At 43.7% G+C, this 20,297-nt stretch overlaps 1 protein-coding gene across 2 annotated transcripts in view; it reads left to right on the forward strand.

Moving 5' to 3' along the window:
• ABITRAM (actin binding transcription modulator) overlaps positions 1–17,551 on the forward strand; it is a 32,166-nt gene extending 14,615 nt beyond the window's left edge. For both annotated transcript variants that reach the window (XM_068234582.1, XM_068234583.1), the window contains exons 4-7: positions 1,182–1,311; positions 2,629–2,705; positions 9,591–9,660; positions 17,026–17,551. In XM_068234582.1, the coding sequence (XP_068090683.1) occupies positions 1,182–1,311; positions 2,629–2,705; positions 9,591–9,660; positions 17,026–17,172 (424 nt within the window). In that variant the 3' untranslated portion in view covers positions 17,173–17,551. The remainder of the gene's footprint in view (positions 1–1,181; positions 1,312–2,628; positions 2,706–9,590; positions 9,661–17,025) is intronic.
• The last annotated feature ends 2,746 nt before the right edge of the window (positions 17,552–20,297 follow it).

The raw sequence follows: 20,297 nt of genomic DNA on the forward strand, positions 1-20,297 counted from the left end.
TTCACTGGGAAAATGTAAACTGCAGCCATTCTTACACTGTTTATGGTAGGGTTCTCAAACTTTGCGTAGTTGGTGACTGGGATTAATATTTATAAAAGTGAGTGGAGCCTACAAAAGCCAATCAAAATTCACCTATTGATTTTCAAGGGAAATTTTTAATTGCTGCCATTCTTGCACTGTTAATGGCACAAGCCACAAACCTGGTACAGTTGGTCATTGGGTGACTGGGGTTCAAATTTAGAAAAGGGGGTGGAGCCACAGCCAACCAGATTTGTTTAATTTCAATGCAAATTATTGATGCCAAAGACTGCAAAGCTCACAAACTAGGTCATTAATTGTGTGTTAGGATTAGAAAAAGTGGGCGGAGCCAACACAGCCAAATACTTCCCGGAGCAACGCGGGCCATCAGCTAGTGTATAATAATGTAGTAATATTGTATTTTGTTGAATCCAGTTTTTCGAGTCAAATAGCAAGGAGTGTTCTTCCCTTTATTGGCCAATTTGTCCATCAGGATTATTATCGACTCTTTTTTGCATTAGGTAAATTATAGTATTTACCTGATGAACTGATTAAAAGCATCTCTTATCTTATATTAATAAAAGCTGCACAAACTTTAAAGGAAACCAGCCCCATAAGCATGTCTGAGCCCCTCACCATCCTCCCACGGTCTGCCGTTCAGCAGCAATCAGCCCCGGTAACTGGTTTAGTCACGTCAGTTGGGGTCTCCTGCGCATGTGTGGGGGAAGACCCGACTCATGCGACTTAACCAGTTACCAGGGCTGATTGCGACTGAATGGCAGACCGTGGGAGGACGGCGAGGGGCTCAGAAGTGTTTATGGGGTTGGAGGAAGCCCTGGGTAAGTATTAAATCTTTAGGTTAAGCCGTCTCTAGTACACTTTAAGTGCCGTAGTTCCTGGTTTTCAGCCAGAACTGCCATTACTGATGCAGCATTTCCGTAAATTACCAAACTATTACCGCATGTGTGAAATTTTAGTGAATTCAGAAAAAAAAATCTTAAATGCTGAATGTGATGTTCTACCGACCCTTTATCTTTTGAATTGAATGTGTCTTAGTGCATTGAAGCCCATGTAGCTGTAAGGTGCAGGCATGACATTTCTTCTTTACATTGCACAGCATATTGTTGCTATGGAAAGTTTCAGTATTTGTGTTATGCTTTCAGAATCTGCGTTGTAACACTGGCTGAATGCCATCCAGCTCTTCAGAATGGGAAAACAATTTCTAGTATAAATTATCAAATCAGTGCAAACTGCAGCAGACTACAGAATAAAGTGTCTGGGAAATCCAAACGGGTGAGTGTTCCGTCATTTTTCTGTACAGTTTATTGATATCAAAAGTGAATGGGATGGCCACCTCGCCACACTACAATGGCCGTATAATGAGGATGTTTAATTCAATACCAGTTCCTGCGATGGTTACAGATTATCAATTATAATGCAATTAGGAAGAGTTAAACAATCAGCAAGCAAAATAGCCTCAAAGCAAAGTGTATGCATCAAAGCAGGACACCTTTCACATACAGTACATCTCACCCTTCCAGATGACAGTCCTGAGGTGCCAGTAGTGCTGCAGGGTGATGATATCCAGGCTGTGTACAGGGAGCATGCAATTCCCATGCACTGTGATCAGTCAGGCCGTAGCTAGCATATTATATGTGACTGCTGAAGAGGTGCTGTAACTGGTCAATGCAGTGGCGGCCGGACCGATGACTAGGCGGCATGACAGGCTGGATGAAAGTTGCCCTCTTACAGACCTGTGACGGGTGCAGTTTGTGGGGCAGGGTGGTGTCCCATGAGTCTGTAGCAAGGGCTCACGACAGTTTCGTTGGCTTCCTCAGGAGAAGGTAAGATTGAAAAGACTTTTCAGTGCCTCCTATGCATTATCATGCTGCCTTTGCCATCACTTCCATTCAAGCCCCCCTCCACTGATATTGCTGCTGGGCTTGGGGATGTGTACTGGTAATCTCAGTTCCCCAGCAGAAACTAAGGGCTACCATTGGCTAGATCACTGGAAAACCTGCCTAGCAACAGGGAGCATTCTCATTGGTGCACCACTCATTGGTTACACAAGTGAAAATCTTCTCTAGTGGTAGAGGATTACCATTGGTCTTTTGCAAACCACCGATAGCCCGATGGTTCTGCTGGGACTCCGATACCGGTGCTTGTCCCCAAGCCCAGCAGCAGTCAGCTGTGTGGAGGACCCGAATGGTGACTGAAGACAGGTGAGTAGATCCAGAACAGAGGGGTAAAGCATGCCCTAAAAGACTTGACCACTACAATCAGCAGAAAATCTAACATTTACAATCCTGTATTATTTACTTTTAAGATAGCCATACACTATAAAACATGTTTTTGTCTAATCTAATTAGATAGGTTAGCTGTAAGTAGATTTGGTGATATAAGTACACTTGTCTCATGTTGTTACATGTCTCTTCAGGGTCAGTTTACAACCATGTAAATTCCATCAAGTCTTGGTGTTTTCTAGTTTTCATTACTGTGATCTTGTAAACAGAAATAATGAGCCTGCATGACTGTTGCAAGTTTATAATTATAATAGAGCAACTCCGTTTACCAAAATGTTTTAAATGAACGGTTTTCTTTCTGTTTCAGGGTGCTCAGTTTCTAACTGAGCTGGCCCCGCTGTGTAGAATAACTTGTAGTGATGGAGAGGAGTACACAGTTTACAGGTATTTATTTACTTTTTACCCATTGACCTTTGCTATGCACAATTTCATGTATGTCTTACGGCCAGGACCCTAATTCTGGCACCTTCGGGTTCCTTCCGGTCAAAACTAGAAGTGGCCGTCTCACTGCGGCTAATGTCAGAAACGCGAATCGGCAGGCTTTGGAGAAGGAGGCGGCAGAGATCCCTGTCATCATGCTGCATTCATGGATCTCCGGGTGTGCGGGGATGGTGAGCGGAGGAGGTGGCTGGAGGGAGGAGCTGAGAGAAGGAGGGGGACAGCTGCAGCTGGGACAGAAGGAGAAAGCTGAGCAGCGCACACAGCTGGACTGACGGCGGCCGCTGGTATTTGCAGTGGAAACTGTGCAGTTAAATTATAAGCAGATTTCCAAAGATTGAAGCAAATGTAAATAGAACAGATACGGGGGCGTGACCGGAAGCCGATGGAGTAGGACGTGTTGGAGAGAAGCTCCCGCTCAGCATTCTTATATATCCGTCTATATCCTAACCTGTTACTGTAAACTACCGAAGTGTGGTCTCCAGCTGTACCCCATACCTCTTGGGCACCAGGTAGAAGCTAAGCATGACCACTAGACGCGGCTCGGAAGCGGCGGCCAAGCTGCGCAAATTCCGGCATGAGCAAGATGGCGATGCGACCTCGGAGGACGAAGAACCACAACCTTCCCTGAAGCAGATAATGGAGGGGGTAGCCTCATGCCAGATGGCCCTTACCACTATAACTACAAGGCTGGAAGAAGTTAAAACGGACGTCTCCTTGCTGAGAGTAGATATGCAGACACTCCGCAGCAGAGTAACGGAGACGGAAACACGCATCAGCCGGGTAGAAGACCAACTGCCGCCATTGCAACGTGACTCCACAGTAGCGCAGCAGGACATTAAAGTCCTCCGGGAAAGACAGGAAGATATTGAGAACAGGAACCGCCGCTCCAATATCCGTATAGTTGGCCTCCCAGAGAAAATAGAAGGTAATGACCCAGAAGACTTCACTGAAAAGATGCTGGTAGAGCTATTTGGAAGGCCCACGTTCTCCTCTGCATTTATTATTGAGCGGGCGCACAGGGTGTCCCCCAAGATCCCTAAGCCGGGCCAAGCACCAAGAACATTTATTTTTAAACTGCTCAACTACCGTGATCGGGACGCTGTACTCAAGGCAGCACGAATAAAAGGTGAAGTCAAGTACGAGAACACGCGACTATCCTTCTACCCTGATTTCTCAATCGACCTGCAGAAGCAAAGAGCGCAATTTTATAATGTTAAAAAGCGGCTTCGTGAGCTGGGTCTTGAATACGCAATGCTATACCCAACTAAGCTACGTGTGATAGCTGATGGTAACACCCACTTTTTCACTACGCCGGAGGGAGCACAGACATGGCTGGATGCCAGACCGAAGGCAACACGCTCACCACGGAGAGAAGAAAGCGAGACATAAAGCTGTAAGTACTGTCCACACTTAAGGCACTGGGCCCTCTCCAAGATGTCTCGACCACACAAATACCCGTTGGCCCTTTCCCTTTGTTTTCCCCTAAGGGGGCTTTCTCCTTCTAACAGCTGCGACTTTTTGCATTCCTCGCCAAGTCTTTTGCTCTCCGTAGTCTGTCAAGGCAGCACTTAGAACGCTACCATCGTCAATATGGCGGACAACATGCGTATACTACACCCCCGTAAGTGAACTGCTCTTGTTGCAGGACAATAAGCTCTTGGGTAACAGACAATAACTCTGTAAGACTACTCCATCTATCCTTTGCCCAGGAGGACCCTTTCTCGGGGAGATTTGTTCATTCCTTAGGATACATATTGTTAGTCACTTAATGCTATCCGCCAATCACAAAATGGTGGACTCAACAACGCACGCTACAACAATGCAGCCGTTTATCTACATGTTGATGGGAAATTTATGTAATGATGCAATGTCCTAGTTGGTAACTATCCACATGGCACAGTTAAAAGGGAAAGGGCTACGTTCAGCTCTGCTAAACTGTTCTTTTCATATATAAATGACGGTAACTTATATAGCGTTAGTTAGTAGTTGTATGCTGAGCGGGAAGGCTTATAGTTGGTGTTCCTGCTACAGTAAGTAAGTTGTTTCCCCCCACGTAGACTGTAACACCCTACAGGTGTAAGTCTGCGTTCCCAGGTTTACTGCAAAGTCAGAGGGCTATAAGGACCTGATGTTAATTTCCTCAGGTCAGGGTGGGTTGGGTGTTTGTGGGGTTTTATTTTTCTGGTTTTGTCTTCAGTTTCCCCTTTTCTTGCACTATTATCCTGATTATAAAAGGTTACGGCACTACTATGACGGTTCTCTACATTGTACGGTTCAAGCTCACATATACACGCTTACATTAAGCAGAGATGGCGAGTGCACTTAGCTGCATCAGCTGGAATGTAAGAGGCATTAACGATTCCTTAAAGAGGCAAATGCTACTAAACTATTTAAATAGGCACAAGCCAGACGTGGTGGGCCTCCAGGAGACGCATCTTATAGGAGATAAAGTACAGGCACTCAAACGCAGCTGGATAGGCTGGATGTTTCACTCCACATACTCACAATACTCTAGAGGAGTTTCCCTGCTTATTAGGAGATCCCTTGCATTTCAACTGTTAAATGTCCTAACTGACCCTATGGGCAGATACATATTTCTACACTGTACACTAAGCGGCAGTCCACTTTTAATTTTAAACATATATCTCCCCCCTCCGTATAGCTCTACTGTCCTTAGATAAGGCATTGATTTTTGCAATAAGTATCCCTGTCAACATGTCATCTGGATGGGGGATTTTAATGCTGTATGTAACCCCGCAATTGATAGATACCCACCTAAAGCAGATAAACCTACCTCTTTCTACAATCTTATAAATGAAGTCCAATTGACTGACACCTGGCGTCACTTTAATCCCAGCATACAGGCATTCACATGCTTCTCCGCAACTTTTGCCACCAGATCACGTATAGATCACTTTCTAGTGACACCTGCTACTCTTGCAATTGTGTCTCGTGTCGAGATGCTACCACGTCTGGCTTCAGACCACACTCCACTACAGCTGGTACTAGCTTGGGGTCAAAAACCTCCCTTTCAATTTTGGAAACTAAACCCCTTTTGGCTTGAACTCATAAACAAACATGAAGAGATAGCCACCCATATAGATGACTTTATATTTAGGCACAGGGATGAGGAGAAGCTGGATGTGGTATGGGACGCCTTCAAGGCCTTCCTTCGTGGGGAAATGATAGCAGCCATCTCAGCATGCAAGGGTGACTCAAAAAAGAAGGAGCTGGCTCTGCTACGCCGCCTCTCCCATGCACAAGAGCAATATTTTAGGGACCCTGGGCTGGGAAATAAAGACGCATGGTGCAGGCTACAGAGACAACACAAAAATCAAATTGAAGAAATTACCAAAAGCAAACTATTTTTCAGCAAGCAAGCGTTTTATGAACAGGGAGAGAGAGCGGGCACCCTCCTAGCTAAAATCTCTAAAGCATACACTTCCCCCCCCAGTAATTACCCACATTGCTGACCCGCACGGTCAAACTGTAACCGGCTGCCAAGAAATAAACCAGGTCTTTTATACTTATTACTCCTCTTTATACACTAGTCGCACTACTGCTACGCAGTCGGACTCTGAGATATACTTATCAGAGACCTCCTTGCCTAAACTTTCCTCTACACAGTGTGAAGCATTAGACAAACCACTCACTCTAGACGAATTATACACTGCCATTGCTAGTTTCCCCTCTAAAAAGGCTCCTGGCCTAGACGGCCTACCAATTGAAATTTACAAAAAATATGACGAGAATATAGCACCGCTTCTGCTGCAGACCTTTAACGATGCTTTCGAGAAAGGCTTCCTTCCATGCTCCATGCGGGAAGCCCTGATAATTGTTCTCCCTAAGCCTGGCAAGGACCCTTTGCATTACGATTCTTATCGCCCTATCTCGCTTCTCCCCTCAGACATTAAGATACTAGCGAAACTTCTAGCCAATAGACTTAATACAGTAATTCTTTCCCTTATCCATCAAGATCAGACAGGCTTTATGCCAGGCAAGAACACGGCTATGAACATACGCCGTCTTTTAACTAACCTGCAAGCGGTGCATACTAACTCAGGTTCTAGAATAGTGGCATCTTTAGATATGGCCAAAGCGTTTGATACAGTAGAATGGCCCTACTTGATGGCGGTCCTCGCCAGGTTTGGCTTCGGTGACAACTTTATAAAATGGGTGAAGCTGCTATACACCCTTCCAACAGCTAGAGTATGCACTAACAGCTGGATATCCCAGCCCTTTCCACTGGGACGAGGTACTAGGCAGGGCTGCCCGCTCTCTCCTTTGTTATATGCATTAGCTGTAGAACCACTTGCTTGCCGTATAAGAGCGCATCCTCGGATATGTGGCTTTCGTACCCACAACACCGAGGAAAAGATAGGCCTCTATGCGGATGACACTATCCTTTACTTGGCTGACCCCGATGTATCCTTACAAACTGCTATGGATACTATTGAAGAGGCAGGGTACTATTCAGGCCTCAAGTTAAATAAGGGGAAATCAGTTGTGATGTATGTGGATCAGCCCTCAAGTGAGAATGCCCCACAACCTATACAGCTTGAAGTAGTCCAATCCTTTAAGTATCTTGGTGTCAGCATACATCTATCCCCCCGACAGTATATGCAAGCGGAAATACTCCCACTTATCCAGTTGGTACAGACCAAGTGTAGAACCTGGTCCAGGCTGCATCTTACGGTGGTGGGGAGGATTAACTTAATTAAAATGATCCTCTTACCTAAGTTGCTATACGTACTTCACCAATCACCTGTATATGTCCCGCTCACTATTTTTAAACGCATTAGATCCCTGTTCATTGCTTTCATTTGGAACAATAGGCGTGCCCGACTTAAGCATTCACTTCTCATTAATCCGAATGGGCTCGGTGGCCTTGCGCTTCCGTCGATGCAGCATTACTATTTTGCAGCCCAAATTCAACATATCTCAACATGGTTTACTACAGGTACACTATATAATCCAGAAGCCCTGGGATACAGCCTGGACCCTTGCAAAGCAAATATAGCCATGGACATGCTCTGCCACAATATCCCCACTGGTAAACATACAAACACTATACTTACCCAAGCCCAACTAATATGGAAAAGGGTGTGCCCCTTGAACGATGCTGGGGTATACGATCCACACACACCACTATGGAACAACAAGGTACTCCCAGAATTTAAAACCATTCCAGATGTATCGCTCTGGCAAAACTCAGGCGTGGTTTTTCTAAAACAAATCTTGCACCAAGGTAAATTAAAGCCCTTTAATATGATTGTCTCCCAATTTCCCAGTTTGGCGCCTCAATACTTTCGGTACTTGCAGCTGTTTCATGCCTTCTGCAAACAATTCGGTAAGGCCCCCGTAAAATTATTGGCACATCCATTACTTACACTGATTAAAGACGGACCCAGGAGGCACTTAACTGGGGACTTGTACAAAGAGTTAATTAGCTCAAAAGCTCTGGAACGCACGGTAGCATCTAAGAACTACTGGATAGCATCAGGCTTGGACATAGATGATGAAGACTGGGAGGAGGCTTTAGGAAATGTACAAAAATCCTCAATATGTATTAAAGACCGTGCCACCCAGTTATACATCTTACACCATGCTTATTTAACACCAGCCAGAGTGGCCAAATATAAACCTGATTCCTCAGCACAGTGCCCCAAATGTAGTTTGACCAACCCCTCCTTCTACCACCTTATGTGGGAGTGCCCGCCAGTAGCAGCGTTCTGGCTACAGGTGATCAATTTCTTGCATGACAAGATGGGCTGTCCGGTCACTCTAGACTCCAGAATGTGCCTTTTGGGGCTACAGATAGACGAAGATACTCAACCATGCACCAAGTCATTTATCAGTGAAACTCTGTTTGCGGCAAGGCAGGAGATCGCACTAAAATGGCTATCTCCAGAATCACCATCCCTATTAAGCTGGAAGAGGCGCTTAGATAATACTCTACCTTTTAAAAAACTTGTATACGCGCACAGAAAACGCCCACAACAATTCTCCTTAATTTGGGATAGATGGAAAGATAGGCCTTGAAATGAACCCTACGTTTAACAAGTCCTCTTATGCACTCTTCGCTGATATACCCTATAGACTGCATGTATTGCGGTGGTCTTCTTCTCTCCCCTGTTCCCATATCCTAAAATGTGTTTTAACAACATACTCTATGAAGCACCGCCGCAGCGCATTGTTAATAATCCTTTTTGTACATCTGTATCTGCCTTTCATGCGTGTCCAGCGTAAACTGTATACTTGCACTCCAACTTGCCGTCATGTTGTATAGAGAACTGTCATTTGTATATACTGCTGATAATAACAAATCTGGTTCTGTTGTAACCTTAAGAAACCTGTTAAATAAACTTTATTTTTTGGTTTAAAAAAAAAATAGAACAGATACACTTCCCTGCTGATTAGTGAAGCCATCCGTCATGTTACGGATAAATAGAGCCACGCAAGATGTCTGAGGGGAAGGACTTCCTACTGAAATTCATGTTGTCATCCAGTCTTCACTATGTAGCCGCTGACAGTTATCAACATAACCTGAATTTATATTGTTTAAGTCTACATCACAGTTACCTATATGGAGAAGCATATAGATTCATAGGTGGTATTGTTACATTTCAGAAGCCAGCTGTATAGTGTCTCGTCAATATATGGATCTTTTCTGCCCACTTTGCACATAGTCCGCCTGATGCGGTTCAGTTTGTGAAGTTTCAGCTTTTTGCAACACCTGCCTTTTATATACTGATACAGTTTTTCTGCCCTGGTTTTAATATACATTATTACTTAATCTGGAATAATCTAATTGTATCTTTTTTTTAGTTGTATCAGAGGTCGTCTGCTAGAAGTGAATGAAAATATTCTCCACAATCCTGAACTGTTGCAAAAAAAGGTACATCTTTATTTCTTTAGCTTAATACAATATTCCCCCTTTTAAGAATGTTAACTTATATTCAAAATTGCGCAGCAAGCGAAAGCAGTGTTGCGCACTTTACGGCTATTGAAATGGTGATGCCTTTAGGAAATCTTTTGAAAAACTCCTTGCATTGTCCTTCTCATTGTTCTCAAATTTCAGTATTTATTTCCCAAAACGTCATTTCGGACAGCACCCCTGGATGAGACTTGTCTCCCTCCCCACTGTGGACAGGAAACGGTTAAAAGAAGAATTTGCATAAGCAATAGGCAGCCACATATAAGATACTACACCTACCACAGTACCTCAGCTTAGTTTCCTGTCCCGGACGGGATGCATGGGAGAGGTCTCCAGGAGTGCCATCCATGTCAGGCGGCAGGGGCAGCGTTTTCCAGGGCTCCAAGCAGCGCTGTTCAGTGAACAGTCGGAGCCCTGCAGCGTGGAGGAGGCTTCTCCATTGGAGGCAGCAACTTTATGCGCGCATGTGTGTGCATTGGAGAGAGTTCACTTCCGGTTGACCCGGAGGTAGTCACGCGCTGGCGTCCCGCGTGATCTGAAGTCTGAGCCGGGCGGCAGGGGCCGCGGCGGTGATTCGGAATCAGCATACAGCTGATTCCTTAAGGTAAGAAGCTGATTAAGCATATGCTTAGCCGGCAGGGGCTGCACGCATAATTAGATCAGCTGCATCAAATCATCAGCACAGGTATAAGTTTGTAGAGTCCATGATGCACTCTGGTTTGTGGCTGGGATCATGGAGGACGCCTCTGGGTCAGCTCCTGCACAATCTGCTAAATCTGCCCAGAATCCCTCTCTGGCAAGTAGATGTGGTTATGTTTCTTCTGCTTGGCTGGATGTATGTTATGTATAGGAGGATTTGTCTAATGGCTGGCTATCGTTTATTATGTTTTATACCCCAAAAGACATAAGACTGAGAAGGTTGAAAAGTCTGACAAATCTTCTACTCAGTCCAGTCAGCATGGATTAGCAACTCTGAATGGAAATTATGCCAGTATTGTACAGAGAAGGTCCACAGCAATAGGACATTAAAGATTCTGCTATTGCTTCTACTGCCTCCGCTGCTTCAGATAGGCCTGGGACTAGTAGTGCTATGGCTTATCTGCCTGTTATAGCTAATCCATCATATCCTATGTTTGCACCTCCAACTATGCCTCCTGCTTCCAAGAGACACCGGCCTCTATTCATAGAGCATTCCCGCATGTGGTAATGCTCAAAATAGCTGACTTTACCCACCATTAAGCAAAGTGGGTACTTATCTGTTAGCCGGGTGCATCCGGCAGGTGGCGCTAATTACTATTCCCCCTCCAGGCCGACATGGATAGTAGGGAAAGATGTAACTCTGGTAAAGTTTTGTCGCCACCTTGCGGATGCGCCCGGCTAACGGATAAGTACCGCAAAGTGTGCATTCATAAAACCTGTGTCCGCATGAAAATCTATAATTCCTGAGCAGGTGTGGGAAATTACCGCCTTGTGCGGAGATTATCACAACACATGTCACTGAAGGTTAATTCATAAAAATTAGAGCAGGCGAATGTGAGCAGAGAAACCCTGGCTGTTTAGATAAGGCGATAAGCCAGCAATAACAGGCAAGCTAATGGAGAGAGAGACCTCCCAGGCAGCTGCAGTGAGAGCAGAACAAACTGCATCCCAGAATACCCAGGCTGTGTTTTTAACCACTTGGGTACCTGTTTTCAGATACATTTCACATCAGAAAGCCTGCATGTGTAACATTCTTGAAATTCTTCTAAGCTGCAGCAATTAAATAGAATGTTTAGAAGAACTAGACAGATTCAGGGCAAGGAGACAAAAATGCACATGTAAAGGAATGCTGGGGCTGCCTCCTTTATAGTAATTCTCTCTGCACAGAGAAAATGTATCAAACTAGGAGGAAGATTTGATTAAAACTGACTAAGGGCCTTTTTTTTCACTACCCTGCGAGTTACGATTTGATTCTGATCGCGAGGTATGTTAAACTAATGGAAACTGCAGCAGCAATTTCCATTAGTGCAATCTAATTGCGATGCGATTTGGACAAAGCACAATCGTCATCCTCCTGCGTTTGTATGTGATTGAGCTGTACTATAAGTATAGTAGCTCAATCGCATAGTGGAAATTGAAGTGGGATTGGGATCGCAAATGCGGTTGCGATCGCATTTCATAGTGGAAAAGAGCCCTAACCGAAAGGTGTTTTTTTTCCCTGAATTAATGAAAGACTTACTAATGGCTATGCATGAGACAATTGGTATTAAGTCTGAGGAGAAATCTTTGACATCTTTGGATCAAATGTATGAGAGTTTGGCGGATCCTCATTCTCGGCTTATTCCAGTCCATGCTACTCTTAAGATTAGGATTAAGAAGGAGCGGGATAATCTAGGAAAAGGGCTTTTTGGCCCAGATCATTATCTAAATGTTATCTTTCTCCTGAAGATCAGAGTTTTGGGGAACCCCGCCTAAATTAGATCCATATTTTTCAAGGGTATCAAACAAAACTGACCTACTTTTTTGAAGATTTCTGGGAAATTTTGAATGATTTCCCTAAAGTTTGGAATGCTTCCAATTATCTAGTGGACGCTTCAGATGATACGGTTAAACTTACGGCCAGAACTACGGCATTAGTTAATGCAGCCAGAAGAGGTGTATGGGTAAAAAACTTGGAATGATGACAATTCTTCAAATCAAGTTATGTGGTGTACCTTGTGAAGGGGGTCTGCTGTTTGAGTCAGATGACCCTCTAGACAGAAACACACACACACACACACACACACACACACACACACACACACACACACACACACACACACACACACACACACACACACACACACACACACACACACACACACACACACACACACACACACACACACACACACACACACACACTTCCTGTTAAAGGAATACTATCGATTCACATATTTTCAATTGACACTGGAATTGTTTGGGAAGTGCTGCTAAGTACTGGTGTATACATTTTAGTAGCAACCTCTTTGTTTACTGTTATCAAAATACTTTCAAACTTTACTGACAAAACTGACTCTGAGCCATGAGGAGAGGGGAAATTCCCCTCACACTTGATCAGTTAACTCTGTGTAACTCTGTGTGTGACAGAGAGAACAGCTGCAGCTTCTGTGTCCTGTGTTTCTGATTGAAGTGTCTGTAGAGAGCAGAGGAAATGTAACTAATTGTCACAGCTTTTCATACTGTTTTTGCTTTCAGAGTTTGTTTGATATTTGCTTTCTGTAGTCCGATATGCAACTCTGGCTGTGCATTGAAGCAGACACCCCTTCTGCAATTGATTTGTCCCAATATAGCTAATCCTATCCTCAATAAATTACAGCTTTTACCTCTGATATTTAACATGAAAGGTAGGAAAATGTTTACACAGCAACTTAGACATTATTTGTACATTGTCATTTTAGAACACTTGGGTATTGATAGTATTCCTTTAAGAAAGGACCTTTTCAAAGTAAACGGTCCTTTCGTCCCTCTTCTAAGAATAAGTCAGATCCCTAGTCCTCTAAGGGCAGGAGATGGGCTTCCTACAAGTCACAGAAGCCCAAGTCCAACTTCACTTTTACCAAGAAGTCAGATAAGCAATGACGCTAGTATTCCAGTGAGATGGAGAATTGCAGATTTTTTTTTTATTTTTTTTTGAAACATGGCAACTACAGTTCACAAAACATTGGTTATTTAGGCTGTTTTCACAGTGGGACGTTACAGGCATACGTTAGAGCAGCCTGTAACGCAGCCCAACTCATAGTAATGAAAAATCAATGGGCTGTTCACAGTGCCCACGATGCGTTACAGTGTAACGCTGGACGTTAAAGAAAGTGCAGCATGATGTGCGTTCTACGCGGTTTTAGCTGCATTCGACTGTTTGCACATGCTCAGTAACGTGTGTTTTTATTTTTTCGTGCAGGAGAGGAGGAGGGGAGAGTCCGCTATTGTGGCCAGCCACATGACTAATTAATATGCACTTTAGTGTTTACTTCCTGGAGCTGCCGCTTATTGGCCGCATGCGCCGTTTTCGTCCGATAGTATGCGTCAAAAAGTACGTATCACGGACGCATAACGCGGCTCTATATAACGCCTAACTTCAAAGCTCACATGCGTTGCGGGCACGTTATGTGACCTTAGCGTCTCATCTAACGCAACGTCTTAGTGGGAAAGAGCCCTTAAGGTGGTTTTTGGAGGGATACTGAATAGAGTTCAGCCAGCCTCCTCTTCAGGACTTTTGCATTTACTCCCCGCTCGCAGGATCAAATAAAGTTTTCAGCCCTACAATCGGAAGTCCTTTCCCTGTTTATTAAAAAAAAAAAAAAAAAAAAATTAATTCGAGAAGTACCGAAATGTCAGAGGACAGGGATTCTATTCCCCTGTTTTTTTCTAGTGAAGAAGCTACAGGGAAATTATCGGTTCATGCTAAATCTAAAGAGTCTAAACTAGAAGGTAAAATACAGAAAATTCAGGATGGATTCGATCTATTATTAATTTCTTACAGAAGGACGATTTCCTAGCCTTTCTAGACCGAAAAGATGCTTATCTTCAATTACCGATACATCTGTCTTCTCAATAAGGGCCCTTTCACACCAGAGGGATTTTTCAGCGTTTTAACGCCACGGCCGAAGTTGGCGTTTTGCTAGGTAAAAGAAAGTCCATAGACTTTCATTTTACCTTTCACATCTAACTCGGCGTTTTGGAGCGTTGCGTTTCAACGCTCCCAGGAGCTTTTTCAGGGCTGTTAACAGCCGAAGTTGGCTGTTGGCGTTTCAATGATAGTCAATGGAAAACGCCAACTTCAGCGTTTTCAAAGCGTTTTACAGCTATCTTGTTCACTTATTTTTATAGAAGAAAAAAAAAAGGACGTTTTCATATGGGCTGTAAAACTCTTTCAAAAGGCTTTGAAAACGCTATGTATTGGCGTTAAGCAAAAGGCTGACTTTCAGCCTTTTCTACCGCAGCCTCTAGTGTGAAAGAGCCCTAAGGTTTGCCATCCAGATGGAGGAAGAGGTAAGAATGTATCAGTTTAATGCTTTGCCCTTCGGATTATCCTCAGCTCCAGGGTTGTTTATGAAGGTAATGTCTGAGGTTCTGGCTGCTCTTAGACAATGAAAAGTTAACATTTATGTTACCTTGATGATTTTCTGTTTTGGTGGACATCTCCCAATTCGGTAAGAGAGCAGATTGTTATGACAATAGTCTTCCTACAAGATCTAGGTTAGATCATTAATTGGGTGGAATCTTCCTTAAATCCTACACAGATTATAAATTTTTTGGAGGGGCTATTTCATCAGCATAGCAGACACAGGGAAAGCAATTAAATTCTATCATGGCTCACTCCACAGGAGGCATTTCGACTTTTTGGGCAGAGAGGGCAGGGGCCTCTATAAATCAGATTTGCAGAGCTGCGAACTGGTCAAGTCACAATACGTTTGTAAAGCACTATCGCCCTAATGTATCTGCCTCTGCAGGTTTATCCTTCAGAAGAAAAGTTTGCAAGCTGTGGTCCCACCCTAAGGCTTTAACTCTTGTATATCGTCTCGTCCAGGGGTGCTGTCCGAAATGACGTTCTGGGAAGGACCACTTTACTTACGGTAAAGTCTTTTCCAGTAGTCATGAGGACAGCACCCCTGCAACCCACCCTTATTTGGGTAGAAAAGAGAAATACATTTGTGTAAGCATCATTAAATGTCCAAGTCATCTTTTTATTAACTGAGGTACTGTGGTAGGTGTAGTATCTTCTATGTGGCTGCCTATTGCTTATGCAAATTCTTCTTTTAACAGTTTCCTGTCCACAGTGGGGAGGGAGACAAGTCTCATCCAGGGGTGCTGTCCTCATGACTACTGGAAAAGACTTTACCTTAAGTAAAGTGGTCTTTTTTCTAATTTAATCCCTTCTGTCCTCCCTTTTTAACCCCCTCCTGACCACCTAACGCCGATCGGCATCGGGAGGGTGGCGCATCCCTGCTTGAATAACGGAGCTCCGCTCTGTCATCACTCTCCCTGTTAGATGGTGAAACCACCGTTTATTTACACGGTACAGCGATCTATGTGTCACTCTGCTGTCCCCTTGAGAGTCTCAGGGGCGATCGGCTTTCATACAATGATGCCCATGACTGCCGATCGCTGACATTGAATGGCGGGGGGAGGGAGGGCTGGGTAAAATAAAAAGGAAATTTTATTTAAAAAAAAACAAACAACAAATAAATAATGAAAAAAAACAACCCAGCAGCGATCAGAGCCCAAAAACAGAAAGCTCTGTTGGTGGGCAGAAAGGGGGGGGGGGTAAATCGTGTGTGCTGAGTTTTACAGCCCTGTAGCGAACCCTTAAAGCTGCAGTGGCCTGCATTGTAAAAAAAAAAATTGCCTGGTCACTAAGGAGGGGGGGGGGGGGGGGGGGATAAGCCTATGGTCCTGAAGTGGTTAGTAAACTAATGCGCCCATGTCCACCCAGCATGCACCCCACCAAGGAGACTGCCTGACCGTCAGCATCTTCTGATCAAGAACTTCTTCCCTTAAGCTCCGTACTCCCCACCCGACGGGTCCTGCAACGTCCCGTTTACGCCGGTCGTTCTTCCTGCCGGTGGGTATGCACGACGTTACACGTCGGGAGCGAATGAGACTTCAAGCAATCGCGGAACTTTGTGTGGGAGTCGTTGGGGATTCGCATGGTCGTTTGCCTGTACCCACGATATCGGGGAAACGACCTCTCGGCCCAAAAATTTGTTGCGAAAATTACGTGAGTACATAGGTTTAGGCCATTCTTGCCTCTCATTGGGAATGTTTTTCGAGGGGGTGATGGATGTGATCACACCCACAATCCACTTAGCCACATCACATTATTTTCAAAAGCATGGTCAAGAAGTTTGGTAGTTGGCACCCCCCAACATGAAACAAAGGAAGGGGGGGGGGATGATTGGCAAAAAGAACCACACCACCTTTTAAAGCACACTGTTGGTGTCTGTATTATTGCAGTGATGCAGTGGCCTGCCCCGAATGTTTATAGGTGGGTCTACCTAGTAGGCTGGTCATCTGCTGACTAAGTACAGTAAACTTCCAGGGACCTGGCAAAGCAGTTCACTGTATCAGAAGTGGTCATTTATTGTATATTTACACAGGAGCATGGTCGGGACCTGGAGACTGAGTTTACTTTAGCCAGAGGTTTAATGTATCTGAGATTCTACTGTATCTACTGTTTGTGAAAGCCAGAATCACATTATTTGCAGCCAAGGTTCATGTCAGATTTTTAGCATGCTTACGTCAGTTTTAATAGCTACCGTAAATAACCTTCTGATAAATCGTTTTTCATGTCCTTGTGGTCTCTAGCCAACATCTGACGGCTACATTGCAGTGGTGCTACCAAAATTTGAGGAGAGCAAGACAATTACTGAAGATCTACTTTCCCAGAAGCAGTATGAAGAGAGATTGCAGAAAAGAGTATCGCTGACTACAGAAGGCTCTTCAGAAGTGTAGAGAACTTGTGAGCTTGTTGTGGAAAGTCTACCAGTACATGTGTAATGCCCAGCGGAGTGCTTTTTTGTTGGATAATTTATGTAAACCTTCATTTGTAGAAGTTATTTGACATACAATCGTGTTTTTTTTTTTTTTTCCTTCCATTGACTTTAATTTTATTTTTTCCATTCTGTCTAGAATGTTTTTAAATATACAGTATTATATGATCATTTGAAACATGCACTTGAGTCACTGTACCACTGAGTTTACATATACCAGCCAGTTTACATAAATTGTAAAAATAATTTGTATTTACATCTGCTTACACAAATGCCATTTTCTTTATATAGCAAATTCTAATTCTATCAAACTGAACAATAAAATTGGCATTTAAGCTCCATACTATATAGTTTATTCTTATTACATACTATTATTGTGTCTCTGTTATTGGCAGAAACCTAGCCATACACTCATTGATTTTTCTCATTTGATTCCTTGCAGATTTGATTCATCTGCTGGGAATAAATACCCCAAAATGTCAGATCGATTTTGACTAAAAATCGATAAGATATCAATCGGACGGGATGGAACATTTAAAACAATGACAGCAGCCAGAAAAACAAATGGCAGCACCCAGACCTCTTTGGCACCAAACACAGGCCCCAGGACAGGAGGCAGATCCTCCTCAGACACCAAGACACAGTTTGACAGAGTTTCCCCCAAAATACATACAATGTGGCAGTGCAGCTCCCAAAATACACATAATGTGGCTGCGTTTCCACCACAAAATACACATCCTGAGGCAGCCTTACCCCACAAAATAAATGAATGCGGCAGCGGTTCCCCCAAAATACAGTGGGTCAGCAGATCCCCTAAAATACACAATGTGGCAGCGTTACCCCCACACAATGCTGCAGATCCCCAAAATACTCATACTGCTGCAGCATTTCTTCCACAAAATACACATAATGTGGCAGAGGATCCCCAAAATACACAAAATGTGGCAGTGGATCCCCAAAATACACAATGCGTCAGCGTTACTCCACAAAATACACTTAATGTGGCAGTGTTTCACACAAAATACAGTTGTCATAATTTCCCCACAAAAATACACATAAAACGAGTCAACATCCCCCCCCCCCCTTAACAAACACATTAGGCAGGGTTACCCCTTAATGTTATTTATGTATGTCCCGGCTGTCTAGTCTTGAGGTTAAATTATACGCATAGTAAGTGCTATACTAGGTTATTAAATGTAATTAATATACAAGTGAATATATTATCACATACCTTAGTCTGTAAAATACAGTTTAGTGTTTCCAAACAGGAGAACAGATCATTACAAACACAAAATATCAAGTGGAATTATACTCCCAAAACTAAAATTCCTTTAACTATTCTTAGTTACATAAAAGAACATTTGAAAGCATTCCCAAGCCTTCCCTGCATGTAAAATACATTACTTTCACTGCAGAGCAGCAGAACTAAGTCTCAGGATTTATACTTACCTGGGGCTTCCTCCAGCCCCCATGAGGCCATTCAGTCCCTCAGTCTCCCCGGGCTGCTCAGGCCAACCGCTGGATGGCCCGGGAAACTGGTGTAGTAGTACCCCGCAGGCGCAGAATGCTCCCAGCCACGGGAATGAGACAAAGCGCGATTCTGCCAGTGTACCGGGCTGTTAAGCTGGGGACCGAACAACCTCGGGGGGGGGGGGGCTGGAGGAAGCCCCAGGTACATTTAAATCCTGACACTTGATTCGTCTCAGGTACACAGACCAAGCCATTTTTTGTAAAATAGGCCACTGCAGCTTTAAGGCCAAGCTGCAGGGTCACACAACACAGCACTCATGCGGAGATGCGCGCTGCAATCCCCACCTGCAGGCGTGGAGTGGTCCTGGGGCTGCCGCTGCGTTCATGCCAATTGACGTGGAGTGGTTGGCTAGGGGTTAAAGAAGCACTGTAGTGACATAGTAGACTGCAGTAAATTATTCAGGACCCCCAATTTAAAGGACAACTGTAGTAAGAAGAATATGGAGGCTGACATATATATTTCCTGTTAAGCAATACCAGTTGCCTGGCAGCCTTACCGGTCTATTTGGCTGCAGTAGTGTCCAGAAACAAGCATGTAGCTAATCTTGTCAGATCTGGTAATAATGTCAGAAACATCTGATCTGCTGCATGTTTATTCAGGATCTATGGCTAAAAGTGTTCGAGGCAGAGGATCAGCAAGACAGCCAGGCAGCTGGTATTGCTTAACCCACTTCAGCCTTCAGTCGTTTTCACTTTATGCATCCGAGCAATTTTCACCTCCCATTCATTAGCCTATAACTTTATCACTAATCACAATGAACTGATCTATATCTTGTTTTTTCCGCCACCAATTAGGCTTTCTTTGGGGGGTACAATTTGCTAAGAGCCACTTTACTGTAAATGCATTTTAACAGGAAGAATAATAAAAAAACGGAAAAAATTCATTTTCTCAGTTTTCAGCCATTATAGTTTTAAAATAATACAGGCCTAATTAAAACTCATGTATTGTATTTGCCCATATGTCCCGGTTATTACACCGTTGAAATTATGTCCCTATCACAATGTATGGCGACAATATTTTATTTGGAAATAAAGGTGCATTTTTTCCGTTTTGCATCGATCACTATTTACAAGTTTAAAATAAAAAAAAATTAGAAATATTTCATCTTTACATTGATATTTAAAAAGTTTAGACCCTTAGGTAAATATTTACTTTTTTTTTTTTTTATTGTAATGATTTTTTTTTTTTTTGTATTAAACATTTTATTTGGGTATTTTTGGGAGGGTGGGATGTAAGCCATAGTTTTATAATGTAAATGTGTGTTAATTTTTATTTTTTTCACTTTTAGTTGTAAATTTACTTTTTGGCCACAAGATGGCGGCCATGAGTTTGTTTACAAGACGTCACTCTAAGTGTAACATACGCTTAGAGCGACGTATGGGGGACGTTACAGCCAGAAAAAGCGCAGCTTTTTCAGCGGGGGAGAGGAATCAGTGATCGGGCACCATAGCCCGATTCACTGATTGCCAGACTAACGAACCGCGGCCGGGAGCGCGCGGACGCGCACATGGCCTCCTGGGCGTAGCTAGTACGTCCAGTAAGCCAAAGTAGTTAAT

The sequence above is a fragment of the Hyperolius riggenbachi genome, chromosome 5, assembly GCF_040937935.1.
Source record: "Hyperolius riggenbachi isolate aHypRig1 chromosome 5, aHypRig1.pri, whole genome shotgun sequence".
Taxonomy (NCBI): domain Eukaryota; kingdom Metazoa; phylum Chordata; class Amphibia; order Anura; family Hyperoliidae; genus Hyperolius; species Hyperolius riggenbachi.